Source organism: Anneissia japonica, unplaced genomic scaffold, assembly GCF_011630105.1.
Source record: "Anneissia japonica isolate Jap-2015-1 unplaced genomic scaffold, ASM1163010v1 scaffold288036_len564833_cov171, whole genome shotgun sequence".
Taxonomy (NCBI): Eukaryota; Metazoa; Echinodermata; class Crinoidea; order Comatulida; family Comatulidae; genus Anneissia; species Anneissia japonica.
The window spans coordinates 199,612-216,093 of NW_022706414.1; the positions used below are offsets into that span (position 1 = coordinate 199,612).

The 16,482-nt window shown below is 35.2% G+C and overlaps 2 protein-coding genes across 3 annotated transcripts in view; one reads left to right on the forward strand and one right to left on the reverse strand.

The window, feature by feature from the left end:
• Positions 1-2,071: 2,071 nt before the first annotated feature.
• LOC117106137 lies at positions 2,072-9,213 on the forward strand. Of its 2 annotated transcripts, none has more exons than XM_033247486.1 (6): positions 2,072-2,313; positions 3,412-3,555; positions 4,010-4,075; positions 4,941-5,132; positions 6,171-6,314; positions 7,300-9,213. In XM_033247486.1, the coding sequence occupies exons 1-6, from the start codon at positions 2,155-2,157 to the stop codon at positions 7,462-7,464; spliced, it is 870 nt and encodes a 289-aa protein (XP_033103377.1). In that variant the 5' UTR covers positions 2,072-2,154; the 3' UTR covers positions 7,465-9,213. The 2 variants fall into 2 exon arrangements, with proteins under 2 accessions (XP_033103377.1, XP_033103378.1); XM_033247487.1 differs by having other exon boundaries at positions 2,073-2,313; positions 3,415-3,555.
• Positions 9,214-13,325: 4,112 nt separating this feature from the next.
• LOC117106145 (laminin subunit gamma-1-like) overlaps positions 13,326-16,482 on the reverse strand; it is a 36,583-nt gene continuing 33,426 nt past the window's right edge. The window contains exons 33-34 of the mRNA XM_033247498.1: positions 14,638-14,800; positions 13,326-13,670 (exon numbers count right to left, since the gene is read on the reverse strand). Coding sequence (XP_033103389.1) covers positions 13,528-13,670; positions 14,638-14,800 — 306 coding nt within the window. The 3' untranslated portion in view covers positions 13,326-13,527. The remainder of the gene's footprint in view (positions 13,671-14,637; positions 14,801-16,482) is intronic.

Below are 16,482 nucleotides of genomic sequence, written 5' to 3' on the forward strand. Positions count from 1 at the left end.
TCATTTCCCGCCTTCTAGGAATCAAAATTTTCCTGGGGAAGAACCCCTGAACCCTCCTTTCTTTTCGGGATTCATCTCATGGAAAAAAATCGTATGCAACTACTCAATTTTTTTTAAATGTATGTATACACACATAACAGACCTATTTACTGTAATGAGAAAGTTTACCTTACCGTTTTCATGAGGGGGAAAACCTTGAATTTTGAAGAACAAAGTCATTAGACACCTAGCTCAAAAGTCGAGAAAGGTCATTTCCCGCCATCTAGAAATCAAAATTTTCCCGGGGGAGGAATGTTGACCCCACCACCTAGATTTGATTCCAGATTTGCATGATTCATATTCCCATTTATCTTATAAGCAGTGGCGTAACAGGCGGGGGCAGGGGGGGAGACTGTCCCCCCCCCCCTGACGGTTTTTACCGGGCTGACCAAGCCGTCGTACCGGGCTGGGTAAGAAGAGAAAAGAAAGAGGGGAGAGGGAGGGAAAGAGAAAGAAGGGGAAAGAAAAAGAACGGAAAAAGGAAAAAGGAAAAGAGAAGAGAAAAATAAAGGCAAGAATAAAAAGGAAGATATAATGAACAGATATCACAATACCCCGGCCTGCAACCCCTTCTCCACTTCAAAAAGTGTCCATATCGCCTTTGATCTAAGCCGCCAGGTATTCTCCGCAGTGGGGTAACCACCGGGGGACAAGGGGAAAATATCCATCTGTGGAAAATCTTTCCCCATTGAGTGCCCTCTTCACCCGGGAAAGTGCCTGAAAATCTCAAATTTTAAATGGCATATTTTGTTAAGGTCGGCCAATTTCCTCTAAAAATTGCACATTTTAGGGAGTTTTGATCAATTCCGACGAAATTAGAATTTAGAACAAAAAAAATTTCGCGCGCTTCGCGCCCATTTTTTAATGTTAAAGCTTGTGTTTGCTCTCCTTTGCCTTCTAAGCTAAGTTATAACACATAGTCCCAAACTCAAAGAAAGAAAATTTAAGATCATTTTACCTAAAAGAAGGGCCTCAATGTGTAATGATGTTGAAAGAATTTGTTTGTAATAAATAAAGCTATAAGGAGAATGATTATATTCAGTTTAAAAAAACGAGTGTGGCCATATATAACATAAGAGCTTGTTGAGGTAGGCCAATTTCCTCTCAAAATTGCACATTTTAGGGAGTTTTGATCAATTCCGACGAAATTAGAATTAAAAAAACAAAAAATTTTCGCGCGCTTCGCGCCCATTTTTTTAATGTTAAAGCTTGTGCTTGCTCTCCTTTGCCTTCTAAGTTATAACACATAGTCCCAAACTTGAGAAAGAAAATTTAAGGTAGATCGTTTTACCTAAAAGAAGGGCCTCAATGTGTAGTGATGTTGAATGATTGTAATAAATACTAACCACGATGAAAATGCTTATATTTAGCTTCAAACACACGTGTGTGGCCTATATTAATAATAAAATAAGCCCTATGTCGTATTGTTTTCTTTATGGTGGGTGGAGGGGGGTGGGATCACCCAAGACCGCTGTTACACGCCTGCTTATAAGTGGGGCCCCCCACTTTGAAAAACGTTCCGCCGGGCCTGATAAATTTTATAAGAACGCCGAGGTTGTTTACAAAATAGGAACCAATTGAGGCTGAGGTAAAATGTCAAATGAGGTTTTTATTTATATTTTTTTAACTATAGAAACCTATTTCAAAAGTACAGTAAAATTCGTTTGGTCTTATCTGTACCTTATGTAATTCCATACAGGACCATCAATATATAATGTATCATCGGTACACAGTACAGTCATATAGGCCTAGGCCTACTGCTATATAATAATTAAGTTCTACCATTGAATAGTGTGTAAAAAGTAAGGACTAAATAAGAACATTTCGGGCCTGAAATTGACAAAAGTATAAGAACATTACTGATCCTGGTCAAAGTTTTACTGGTTCTTTTTTATTTTATTTATTTATTTATTTATTGTTAATTGTAGGTAGGTCTAAATGAGTACAGACATTACGGTGAAGGTGTGTCCAGCAACGACCTTATAAATATTCATAAGCCGGTCTACTTGATATTTAAATTAGGGACGCGCTAAGTAGCGTCTTTCCTGCCCGAGTTTCTACTCCACCGCGACCTACTGGAATTCAGTCTGATTGATTGTAGGCCTGTATGTAAACATGGACATCTACCTAATCATCCTCTCTGTTATTGCTGTTATTATTCTTCTGTCTAATGTTTTCAGAGGAAAGGAATCGTTAATGAAGTTGGATATGGTGTGTTGTGTAATATTTGGAGCAATGTTCATTTTGTTCCCAGGCTTAGCATCAGCACATGAGGTAGGTAACCGGGTCAACCCGGCGGTGAGGCCTACGGAACCCCTTTTTTCAGGTTATTGTACAGAGTAGCTTGTCTGCAGGCTTTATGTAGTCTACTTCNNNNAGATGTGTATAAGAGACAGATTCTAACGCATTTACAATCGTGTGATAGTAGTAAAGTTAAAATTTCTAGCAGCAGGAAACCACTCATCGGAGCATGGTCGGAGTAGCTATAAAACGTGGCTGTCTACTGTTGCCATTGCTGTACTTCTAACAACATTCTGTCTAGTCTGTCCTTATTCTAGGCGTTTAAACTACTTTAAGCAGCTTTAAACACGTCCTACCTTCGGTTAAATTTTGTATTTGAATACATACATGGGCTCTGCTCTATTTCCATTGTAGTTGTTATAATAAATATTCTGGTTTATAAAGTTTTTAATATACACTTCAGTACAACGTCATACTTAACATGTAGTTTTTGTGTACAGTACTGTATACTATGTACTTGTACTACACCAATGGCTATAGTAATTTATATTTTAAATAATTGAAGATGTACTGTACTGTTCTGCTAAAATGATCTGGAGGAACTTTAAAACTTCAATTACATTTTGAGAGGCTCATAAGGATCAAATAATGATATGCTTCTAACTCAAAACCAGATTTTGATATACAGAGATTTTACTAAAAGAAATCATACATTGATTACCAGAAAATATGCTGAAGAATACACGAAAGGAATTATTTAACTGTTGTTCTCATTTAAATTTTTAATATACACAATTACTAATATACAAATCAGACAATTTAAAATATGAAATTTAAAATTCCTAGTATTTTAAAGGTCATGACTGACAGATCTTTAAAATAAAACTAGAGGTGATGAATATACATTATAGCCAAAAAGGTGTACAAGTAGGCTGTGGATATTGTCGTGAAAAGTTTACGTAATTTCCAAGGGGTTGATTGGTAGCTCACTTGACCCTAAACTTCAATCATGCTTGCTGCAATGATATCTAAATGCACTGTGGCATGTTGGAATAGTGTATGAAATATATGAGTATATATATATAAAAACCTTGACAATTATTTACAATGACATAATATTTTTTCCTAAAGCAGACTAATTCTTCCGATGGCGTGTTTCTGCATATGCTACGTGCAAGTGGATGTGTCTTGATCGGCATTGCTGTCGTTTTCTACCAGGTGCAGCAGTCAGCTGATGCTACCGTTTACGTTGTGTTGATGATGTCACGCTTGGTGGTGAGTATCAAGGTCTTGAATGGATGGGTACAGTTGTAATCTCAATAAGAATGCTGCTTTTTATGAACTCAATCCTACCTGTACTGTAGAAATGTGGGCTGGGGGACATGAGTCACCTACATCAATTAACATGCTGTACCAAAGAAACCAATTAACAAAAAAAAAAACATTTTCGTTGTAATTCATTTTGGGTAAAAAGAAGTTGATTTTTCTTTTTGTGAGAAACAGACTAAAGCTCACATCGCATTGTTAAATTTGTACTCAAATTTTGGTTCAAATGAAGGCACTTGACATTCCATGTTACACTATTCAGTTGTCTGTGAGATAGTTTGCACTTTGATTGGCTGATTGATTCACAGATAGTGTAAACAGTTTGAAGGACATAGAACATCTAAACTGGTCATATACTGTACTCTGTTTTTTTTTTGTAATTTTGTGAATTTCTTTTTTGCAGACCTGTACACTGGCTGCTGTGTGTGGATTTTACTACCGTTCACAATCTTCTACCCCCACTGATATTGTAAGTTATATCAATAAATGCTGCATTTCTGAATATGGGTTAACATAAAGTAGATCCATGATGTGTGCAGGGGCTGCCCCAGTGAGGGGTCCAGCATGAGGGCACAGTACACCAGTCAGAGGACTGAAGATGCTTTTCCTTTTGTATATAAATGATTATTTGTTTGTTCTTGCCTTCCAATCTCAGGGTCCTGGGTTCCTTCAGTTCTGGTGGCAGCAAACTCAAACTAAATCACTTCCACTCCCTAAATCTCATTATGAGTTATAAAAAAAGCATAACTTGGCCCTGTTGAAGAACAGTAGATATCTACTTAGGATACCCAGTATAAGGAAGAATAAAATTAAATTTCCTTAGAACGTTGACTGCCAGACCCTTTTTTTAAATTCTTTCCAGTGTGCCAAAACGAGTTTACAAAGATACTTTTTTGAAATTTTATCTAGTCATACAATATATCATCAAAATGGTGCATCTAATAAATTAGCAGAAAATATTAGGGGACGAGTAAACTCATCGAGGGCACTTTTTATTGACCACGCCAAGTGCGAGTTATCTCGTCCACTTTTTGCATGGAATGGTATGTGTTCAAAGGGCGCCCCCACTTGTGCCGCTCGAGTGTACTATCGGCAACATAACACAACAAACATACATACATCATTTGTACCTTATCATCTAGGTGTATCTTCGAGGAACTACTAGCAGTTGAGTCTGTGGTTCTACAATGTATAACAAAGAAGTTATAAACGCTAGAATGTTACACCAATTTTGACGAGTATACTCGTCCCTGGCGCCCTCAACAACACCCTGTGGCCGAGTATACTCGTCGCTGGCAGCCAACGTGTTAAATTGAATTGTTTTTCTATTGCAGGGCTTATTGTACATCTTTTTCCATATTGGATTTGGTGTCTTGTACATCTACTTCTTGTTGCAATCACGCGAGTGGGGAGGTCATACTCAGTTGGACACGAACGTTAACTTGCATCTTCGCATCGACTTCTTTGTCACATTAGTCTTTGGAATATTTTGGTATGCATTCCCAGAATGGGTACTTGGCTTTCAGGTAAGTACCTCAGATAAATATTTTTCAACCAAAGACATAGTAAAGATAAAATAGACATACCTGTACTTAACTAGAGTAAAGATATGAAATAAACATAGACCTGTGAAACAGACCGATTGTAATTTTTATAATTATAAAGTGCTAAAATCTGAAGTTTATGAAAATAATAAATTGATAAAGAACAATATGTAAATACAGTAAAATTATTGAAATATGAACATTATTCAAAACTAAATGAATAAACTATGAAGTGTAATAATGTACAGTAAATAATTAGATTTTGAAGTTAAAAATCTCCCTTCTAATTCCTGGATTAGTGTAATATATGTTAATAATTAGTTTTAAAATTCAAAAACAACATTGCAATATATTCTTAGTAAAAATAATTATGTTAAACAGAAATAATTAAATAAATAAAAACAAGTAATTTTAAACATTTAATACACAAATCATAGGTAAATAAATAACACCTAACAGCATGCATATTGATGACACACACTGACGCATAAACCCTAGTGGGGTCTGCTGTCAGTACATGTATATATTCAAATTCAGAAGAAAGAGTAACCTAATCTGAGCAGATTGGCATTACAAATTAGGTAAGAATGAACGATCTGAAAGGAAGGGAAAGGGTCTTAAGATCCATTACGCACACCTCATCATGTCGCATTTTCTGTGGAATTACACTAGTGGATGACCATTGGCACAGCGTGTGTTCAGCTTCAGCGCAACACACTAAACGCATGAGATGCTTTTCTGTGCAGTGATGTGGTTATGGTGGGTGGGCTTAAAGTTGTCCCAGTCTAAAGCTAATTTCATGGCCCTCCATCCACCTTTATTAACCCCCTTGCCCATTTTTAAAATCCACTCTTATTATTTAGAGTTCACCAATGTTATCATCACCCAAATGAAATTTAAAATGTCTACCACCCATCCTTAGTTTTCTGCAGCTACTGTACAACCTTGTATGTGGTAATGACCTTTTAATTATATTTTAATCTAAACTGTATTTTAAATTTTATTGTTTTCTTATTACAGGTATCTATCAATGTGACTCCACTGCAAGAGTATGCCACAATGTTATTTGCTGCGTTTATGATTGGCTCAGCTATTATGTCTAGTCACGCCCCAGGCTTCATCAGTGAACATGACCAAAGGGCACAGTTCCAAGGCCGCATCCTTGTAAGTTTGCCATCATTGTTATTGTTTGCACTGATTTGATTTGAATTTACTTGGTTCGAAATAGGAAAATTGTAACGGAGAATAAAAAAAAACCTATAAGAACGGGAGAAAAATTTGGATTCGGTAACATTAAGAACAATTAACATGAATAATATAGGAACCAAGGATAACCTTCAAAAGATATTGCAAAACAATCTTAATTCCAGGTCCTCATTGTTTCATTGTTTATTACACTGTCCAATAATTGCTGCTTCTAGGTTTACAGTTTTATAACATACTGTACATTAAGTGGATGAAAAAAATCAATGGTGTTTGGTTTCATCTGCATTTTGTTTTTATCATATTCCGGGCTGTCTAATGCAAGAAGTACAGTATTTAATCGATACACTCTACTAATATAATACAACATAAACAAAAACATTCGGATCTTGGAGAAATAACACTATATAAATAACACTATATAAATAACACTATATAAATAACACTATATAAATAACACTATATAAATAACACTATATAAATAACACTATATAAATAACACTATATAAATAACACTATATAAATGCTGAAATGTGTGCGTGTTACACACTAGTGCTCGTCTTCCAATCCTAATTCAATCCTGGCATAGAAAAGTCAAAATTCTTCCCAATACGAAAAAAAAAACAACTCCACTTCAAGACTCATAAAAAACATCGTTTGTACAAATTCAAGTACAGTACATATCGTAGATTACAGTTACTGTACACTAAACGTAAGAAAATCATGGCCGTTGGCTGGGGCCTATGCCCCTGAAAATACCCTTTTATAAACTTTGATATATTATTAAAGCATCTATGCTATAAATTAATGTCAACAATAACCATTCAGCTTTCGTTTCTTGTAAAAATGATCTGGGAGAGCTTTCCCTTTCGGTGTTTTTAAAAATTTTATCACAATTTGTGAGGTGTAAAATTTAACGATATAATATACTTTCGTTTTCCCACAGCAAAATACTATTCTCCTGCCTGCAATGATCTATGCTCAGGTGTATTACGGTACGTGGACTGTTTACCATATCTATTTTGGAATGGTCGGCTGTTTGATGTGGACGATTAACGCCCTTGTTGGTTTTATGTCCCCTAATGAGTTAGAAGAAGTCAAGTTAAAATAATACAGTCGCAATGACTCCGCAACACGGTGGAAAATGTGCATTGTTTACGTAGATAGTATTTGCTAGTTGGTACTCTGATGTTCTGAAGGGGAAAATTTACCACAGAACAGAAGCAGAGAAAGAGTGCCCATACAAATGTTTTGTCTCTCTGTGTAGATTAACAATACAGTACTGTATTTTTAACTAGGTAGGTTTTTGCAAACTCAAGTAGTAACAAATATTAACATTCTATTTTTTTTTATGTTGCATACCCATTATTCAGGCCTACAAAAATTCTGTTTTGCACTTGCAAAAAGAGCACTGCAGATGATCTCCCTATAGGCTCTGAGGGGAGAGAATTTTAGAACTTTTTAAATATTTTATAAGTTGTTAATATAATGACCAGTCCAGTAAATGACTTGTATTATATTACTGTTAATATCCAAGCCAAGACATTCTAAAGATTCACTCTGGATGAGGATTGGCTAAAAAATTCTGAAAAATTTATGATGTAACTATATTTGTTATTAGTTTTTGTAAGATTGTGAAACCTTTCAGATGTTTACTAATACATTACCATCAAACGATTTGATGATAACAGAGAAAGGGACAAAAACTTTATTCTAGATACAGATCTCGCTCTAATTAAAGGCCCCTTCAATTACAGACCACCTCCAATTAAAAACCACGTTTCTGTGGTCCCAAATACACACACGTCTTATCTTTATTGTTCTAATTAGAGACCAAATCTGCTAATGACCATAGAAGCTCTGGTCCCAAATGTGGTCATTAATTGGGGGGTGGGGGTGGAGACCTCAAGTTTCATTTTTATATTTTATGTCCAGGTTATAACAGTTCAAGCCTCTAGGCTCATTCTATTACATTATTTATGTTCATATTCTAACTTGCATTATTAATATACTTTATATGGACCAATTATTTTTATAGAGAAAAAAATTCATATATTGCAATATTTACACTATTTATAGCGTAAAATTTTTACTGCATTATCAGATTTCTAGTGTGAATTCTTAGTGCATTATCTTTTAAACAGGGTTAACAGTTGTATAATATCCAAAATGATTTTTGCACTAAATATTTGATTTGATAGTCTTTGTTTTGAATATCGAGTGTAAAGGCAGTCGCTGCAGTTTAAATTGACTGCCTCAGCTAAGATATATCCACCGGACTCCTTGCCTTTTTTTTTATTAACCCACTGATTTTATACACGGTATTTTATTGTAATTTTATGTAACATTGTTATAGAGAAATATAGTAGTTTTGATACATTTAACACTAGTATTTTAGTTATTAACACTTTTTTGTATAGTCACTTAGACTTTCTATCACTTTGTATAAAATCATATTAATATCATGAAGTATGTACCAATATGAACTAATTTATTACTTTATGTTAGGTTATTGATTATTTTATACAAATTTACTTTTCTAAAGAATATGAAATATAACTCTGGGGTAGGATTTTGCGGTAGGGGGTGCGTGAGAAAATTTTGAAAATATGGACCTCTAGGTGGCCGGAAATTGCACTCTCATACCTTGAAAATCTTACTGGTACTAGGCCTATGTTCATAGAGGGGTGCGATCACATCGTCTACACCCCCCTCTGCATCCACCCCAGTAACTGATTCAGTTCTTTAGAAAATTGAAAGAAGCAGCTAATGGTTATTTTTGATGAATTATTTAGTGTATTACTTGTGCATGATGATGTGAATTTTAACAATAAAGTTTTCTTTCTATCAAACCAGAACAGTGTATTGACTGTTAAATCTGTGGAGCAAACTATATTTGAGCTGCATTACAAAATGAATAACTGCTAAATTTTGCATTGGTTTTCCCTCTTAATTCGGAAAAAAACTCCACAAAATGTGCCTCAAAAACACAAATCAGAACATTTGCTATCGTAACATATTAAACCTAAACTTATCAAAAACATTTAAACCAATTTTTGTCAAAATATCTGAATATTTTCTTGAAAATATCAAAATTTGTACAAGAAGACTCATTTTTGTCACAAAACCTCGCATATTACTGTCTATTGAAAGTCTACAATAGATTGCAAGGACAATTATAGTACTGTACTGTATAATTATTGGCTGCTGGGACTAGAAATCTCTAAGCATTACATGCCATCCTTGTTAGGAAGAGTTGCACCAACCGGTCTTCCCCCTTTGTGACTTTTTGCTCCTCAAAGACATCATCCTCAGACCATACTTTTACCCTCCATATCAGGTATATCATAGCACCACTTCATAAATCACACAATGTGTAGCCACCCCCGGCTTTTAGAAAATAATCATGCATTTAATTTGAGCAAACATCCAACTACAGTACAATACTGTATTATAAAGCTTTGTATTGTTAGTACATACATGCGTATAGCAAAACTTGACCAAGAGGCTTTGGTTCCTGGACCCTTTCCACAGAACCATTGTGTTCTAGCATCCACAGTGCCTGCAAAAGCCCCAGCCTTATGAAGCCACAGCGTGGCAGTGTTATGCCACTGACAGTACATCTTCAAGTCAAATAACCACACAACATTTATGCCCAAAATTTTTTAATAAATTTCCATAATCAATTTCTATAGTCAGTATTCTATTAATGTGTCTCATAGAAATCTAAGAAATTAAGCTACAATACTGATAATCCCAATAAACCACTACATAATCAAGTAGTTAGCCACTTTGTTAATCTTGATCTTATTCTCATTATCATAATCTGCATGCTATTTACCATTAGACATTGCACATTCTAAAGTCGTGGACAAATGATCTCAGTTATGGATGGGATGCATGTCAGATGCTTCGTTTTTTATACCAACAATATTTCAAAGGTATTACTACAATGTTTTTAATGTAATACATTACAGTTTTTACGAAGTATTTTAAATGTTTCATTAAGAAATTTACAAATTTGATTTTAAATATGAAATGCAAGGAAAATAATAAAAATATTGTTGAAATCATATCACAGTTACAAAATACTGGTAAAAATCAACCTCTATATGCTGTAATGATATAAATAACTACCCTGGGAAGAAAAAAAAAACAAATTATGGAAAAAAAAACTGAACTTCCAGAATGTCAAGATTACTAAAATGATAAACAGAAACAAAAAACATGAATAGGACGGAAAAAACACTGCAAGATCACATATTTTCAATTCACAGAATGTGAACAAAATGTGAAAAGCAAAAAAAAAACAAAACCTTATTGCTTTACTGGCCAGACGGACAGATATATACAAAACCTTAAAGACCAGATAACAGGTGTTTGAGGCCCTGGCAACAAGAGGTATATCACAATATGTAGGCAATGTTTGGTTCACGCTATCATGCCTCAAGGCACGACTGCAAGTTGCTTGAAGAAAACGCAATATGCGGCTGCTCAATTTCACCTCTAAATCCCTGTCCAGACAATGAAATTTTATTTGACAAAAAAGTGTTGTATGCCCATATTATAGTCATGATATGCCTATATATGGTCATGACGTGATGTCATCATGGCCATATTTAGGCATGTCACATGTTTCTATCAAACAAGATTTGATAGTCTGGACAGGGCTTTATAAAAAATTTCAGCTGCGATGAGCCTTTCGCACATGCTAGCTCTCGCAAGGGGTAGTGCCAGAGGGTGGTCCAGCTCAGCCCTCACACCCCCTCCCCCAACCCACCGTCAGAGGCAGCTGGCCCAGGGAGTGCCAATTTGAGGCACATAGAGGTGACATAACCAAAACTGTTTTCACCTCAGCCCCAACTATGGTGGGCTGGGCTTGAGGTGGGTATGGTCCACCTGTTGGATGAACGATGGATCACCTGTCAGGGAAATGTTGACTCTCACGGTTTAAGAGAGAGTTAGCAACGCGGCCAATTCAAAGTGGATCACGCTGGCAATCAAGCATTGCTTACATTTAAGTACACGTATAAATGGCTCTAGTGTCCACCAAACTTAAGTACCAGTAAGTTCTGTGAAAAAGGTCAAATCCAAGTGATCCACTCAGTTATATATCTGTCTCTTATACACAGTCGGACGAACTTTTATCAAGGTGTAATAAAAATTTACAAATACTATAAAATGTGACATTAAATTTCTTAATATACATATATAAATAGCTATATTAGTTAAAATATTTATACATTTTGGTCTATTTAAACCTGAAATCCTAATGAGGATAATAATTGTGGAATTTTAATAATTTTTTGGATACATACAAAGACTTAACAAAATATTGTTTCAAAGACCTGACATACCTAAAGCTAAACTCCTAACATAAAAAGTGAAAGAACATTTAAGTTGGACGGAAGATAATGGACTAACAAGTTTGATATATACTTTAATGCAACCCTCAAAAATTAAACTAAAGCTTTGAATTGCTTATTTAAAAGAACTGAGTAACTTTCAGTAAGTTGAAGATCCAAAACAAAAATTGTTTATATTGATTTACAGGCATTTTATTATAATGGCATAAATTTAAGGGTACATGCAGAGATTATAAAATATTGTACTTTTTTAAGTGCGTAGTTTAGCAAGGACAATTTGTTTTCATTTTGATGCTATTAATCTATTGAAATAAGCAATTCTAGTTTTTCCATGTTCATTAAATTTTAGTGACGACCTCATTGAACTTCTCGTCCTATTTTGTCTTTATTAATATATTTAGACTAAAAAACTTACAGTGTACCCCCACAACACTTCTAATAAAGCAAAATTAAGTTGCAAGTCAGAAGTAGTCCATTTCCGTTCATCACAATAATCTTTACAACAATTGCTCAATATTTATTTCTATTTCTAATGAATTCTTTGAAAATCCATCATTTATAATAGAACAGAAAACAAATGAATCTATAATTATGAAAGAAAATGTATCAATTATAGGGAATAAATGAGTTAATAATTATGAAAGAAAAGGTATCAATGATAAATGAATATTTAAAAAGTTTTCATTACTGCTTATATACAAAATTTGTTTACAAAGGAAACTGCTGCTGAAAACTAAATACACTGTATGTTCTCACAAATTAAAATAAAAAAAATTTAAACCTTTAAGTTTGACGCTACATTTGACATAGAATCAAATTGTTTACTTCTATCCTCCATTTGAAGCTAGCCTAATCAAAAAAAATATGAATGAATAAATAATACCAAAATGTAAGCTACGTTGTAATGAGGACTGTTTTCATGACTCAGCCTCCTCCAAATACCAACTGAAAATCAAGGAGGCATTACACATGCAATGGGAACAGCTCTCACTCAACAAGCAACTCTACCATGTTAATTTAACATTGCCAGATTGATTCAGTTCTTTTCCTTATTGGTTGTTGTCTTTATATTTATTAATTTTAAATTGTTTTGTCTTTCGATATGGTTTGACTCGTATCGAGTGCTACAACATGTCACTATTATCTCATACATAGGACTGCATGCGTGAAGTCTCCACACTGATGATGGCAGTAGACCCTGCCAAAACATGTTTGTTTGTTTCACTGAGCACAGCAATGGCTATGGCTAATTAAACTCATGACATGAGCATCATTTATAGTGTCATCACTGTTTTAAAATAATACTGTATAAATAAAAAAAAATATTAAATTTTTAGTCAATACAAGGTGCTACTTTTTATATTTTTATTTATTTTCAGTTATTTGACTAAAGGCCAACTCAGACAGCGTCGGCCGACGCAGCCCGACGCGATTTGTTGTCGCGTCGGGTCTGTGTGAGTTGAACGCAGACGCGATGGTGTGCGTCGGGGGCAGTCGCGTAGTAGAATATTAAACGTGTTTAATATTTCTCACGACGGCTTAAGACTGTTCCCGACGATAAATCGGGTCGGGCTGCGTCGGCCGACGCTGTCTGAGTTGGCCTTAATACAGCATGCTCTCCTACTTTTACTTCCATCCTCCAATTATAGACATAATTACCAACTGCTTTTGGATTAAATTTAAATGAAATAAATAAACTGCTGTATGTAGCACACTGTGACAGCCAATTTGTGTAGCCTAGCACCAATATTCCTGTGATATACCATAAAAAATCCCATAAAAATTCAGCCGATACACTATTTGGTATTTTAATTTGCACACTGAACTTCGCCATCGACGCCAGCGCCCTCTAGATTGGCAAGAATTGCATCCAGGTCTGTGTCCATTGTTAACATTTCACGCTGGAGGTTATCCATTGCTGCCCGTTGCTGCATGTACTGCAGTAACATGGCTATATGTGAAATTTAATAAAAAAATGATATTAGTAATAATAATAATAATAATAAAAATAGGTCAATTTATAAGGTGCAAATAAACAAGATCTCTAAAGCACCATTTCTAAGTAAAGAAAAGATAAGGTGAACCTAAAAAAAAATGGAGGAAATTTAAAGATAGAGAAAAGACAAGAACAGACTATTTTACAAATTAACCAAAACAGGAAAACCACAAAAACAGACTAGTGCATGGAACATTGCACTGTTGTCTTGCAATTTGAGATCACTGTTAAGAACAGTGGTCAGCAAGATCATTACTCAGAGGCTCTCAAATGGTTTTGGAATCTAACTAGCCTACCTAAAGAAAAAAACTGAGTAGTAATAATATTCATACATGTGGGGGAGAAATGTTCTACCATATTTTAGGGGTGTTTTGTTTTGGAAGATTGACAATTGTCAACTCAATCGAAACGTCAAGACTTTCTCAACTACAACAGTTCTTTTCAGAACTACCTACGTGGTGTACTGCAAGCTTCAACATATATGCAACTAAAAATGGTCCAAAATTACTGGTCAAATTCTAAAATATTGATTTCTTTAGTAACTAGGCAACTTAGAATCAGTAAGGCGGAACCTAACCAGGTCTATGCCCTTCGACTCTGCTGGAAATTTTCAAACCTGCTGTCGGAAAGCTTTCTTTTTCACTCATTTGAACAATTTTTAAGCACTGATGCTTAATTTAAAGGCAATATTTGATGTTTTTTGGAGTATTTGTAAAAAAATCAGCTTATGAGGTACTCATTCAAATCATATCCTGGGCTTTTGCCTCATGAAAGACTGATATGTAAAATTTGGCGTAAAGTCGGGGGTGAGATTATACCCGAAATGGGCTTATACCCAAGGATCTAAATGTACAGTAAGGAGCATTGAACAGCACACTCTAGTGAAAGTTTGCTTTTTTGTAACATGTTGCAATAACTCTACCTGATAGATCCTCCATATTCTGAGTATTGGTGACATCTTCACGGAGAGCAACTGCACTGTTGTATACATTCTCCACCCGATTGGCATTAGTGGATGCAGTGGATTGATGAGCTTCAACCTGGGTATTCAGTGACATTTCTTGTACAACATTTTCTCCGTACCTCTGATTATAGCAAAAAAGAAAGAAGATACTTTTAATATATAGATTACACATAGTTTACAACGCTAGAATTCAAACTAAGGGTCGTGACCCAAAGTAGGGTCGCCAATAAATTTTGTACCATTTATAAAAAAAGCTTATTAAAAATATGTAACAATGTACAGTATTTGAATACTGGTGACAAGGATTACTGTGTGCGCATTAGCGAGAAATCCTTGTTGGGGAATATCAGATAATGATATCCTTTCCTGTGTTGTATAAGGCTTGGTTTCCATGCAATCACTACATGCTATCTCCGACAGTTTTGATTGGTTGAACAGGGGAGCATTCCGGATTGCGTCGGGGACTGCTAGGCAGGAAAACGACTGCACTGAAAATACTGTATGACAGTGTAGCGATTTTATGGAAACCAGGCTTGACATTCATAGCATTGTAGTAATTTTTAGGAAGTTTTTGCATAATTTCACCCATTCAATATAGTTTTTTGGCGCTATCATACATTATAATCATTGTATCATCTCACATTAAAGTGTGCTGTAAAGAAAAAAAAGTAGACTGAAACTGAATGGTAACAAATACATTTAACATGGTATGAATGTTTTTTACTGCTGTTTGTTTTCTGTTTCTATTTTATTATTTTTAATTTGCATAAACAACAGTAAAAAGCAATCATCATGCATACCATGATAAATGTATTTTTTTATTAAGACATTTATGAGACCAATGAGGGTCATGAAAGATTACATTGGGGTCTAAAAATAATCTCCAGTTGCTGGCAGTTTAACTTTAAGGTCGTTCCAACTAGTGGTGGCCCCCCGGGGGGATCAGGGGCACAGTCTGTAATGTTGTCAGTCTGTGAATCAGGTAAATACATAAGTAAAGAGATAATTAAATGCCAGGTCTCCTTGAGGAATTTGCCCCTTCAAATATAATGCAAAATGGAATCACCCTTTTTCCCCCCATTTTACACCCTGAATGTACAAGTGCTTCCTCAATGTTCCTTTTCGCTGTTGAGCCATACAGATGAATTTGAAACTTATGATTGTCTAGCACTAATGTGTCTAGGAGTATTCACATTTGGAGGGGGAGCTGATGTGCTGGTGTGGGGCTTGATGATTAAGTGAGGGGACTTTAGCTGGCAAAATAAAGTGATTTTCTCAATACCTTAAAGTAATTTTTTTGCCAAGCAAATTCTTATTTTGGGGTCACCACCGTTTTTAGGGACATAGATAAGCCACTGTTGCCTACTGTACCTTAGCCCATTCAATTGCATCATCCATGGTTCTGTGAAAGTCACATGATTGGTTATTCAAGGATCAAAGTCCACAAGGAAACTTGGCATTTCTTTGTTTATCCAGGTAACGTTTACAAAAAATTCACCATAAAAAAAATGTTAATTTTTCTGGATTGGATTTATTCAGTGTAAAATCCAAAGATAACCCACATAAGTCTAAAGAAGACATACTGCCATGGGTTTCTTCTAGCGGTGATTGGGCAATGCACCAGGCAGGAGACTCTACTCTTTTCCGAAGCTTGTTTTCAACGTGCACATGGCACATTGCAGACGGGTTCAAGGGCTTAATCGACAAAATACTGTGCACTATTGAAACTTGCTTTTCAGTCCAACGGCTGAAATACAAGGTGAACAGCAAAGGGAATTGATTAGGGGCGGCCAAGAAATTTCC

What these genes read in the sequence shown, in the direction of transcription:
- LOC117106137 (XM_033247486.1), top strand. Translation starts at nt 2,155, where the DNA reads ATGGACATCTACCTAATCATCCTCTCTGTTATTGCTGTTATTATTCTT. An exon ending in TGATGATGTCACGCTTGGTG is followed by an intron (nt 3,556 to 4,009) that starts GTGAGTATCAAG and finishes TCTTTTTTGCAG; the next exon opens with ACCTGTACACTGGCTGCTGT. An exon ending in AATGGGTACTTGGCTTTCAG is followed by an intron (nt 5,133 to 6,170) that starts GTAAGTACCTCA and finishes TTCTTATTACAG; the next exon opens with GTATCTATCAATGTGACTCC.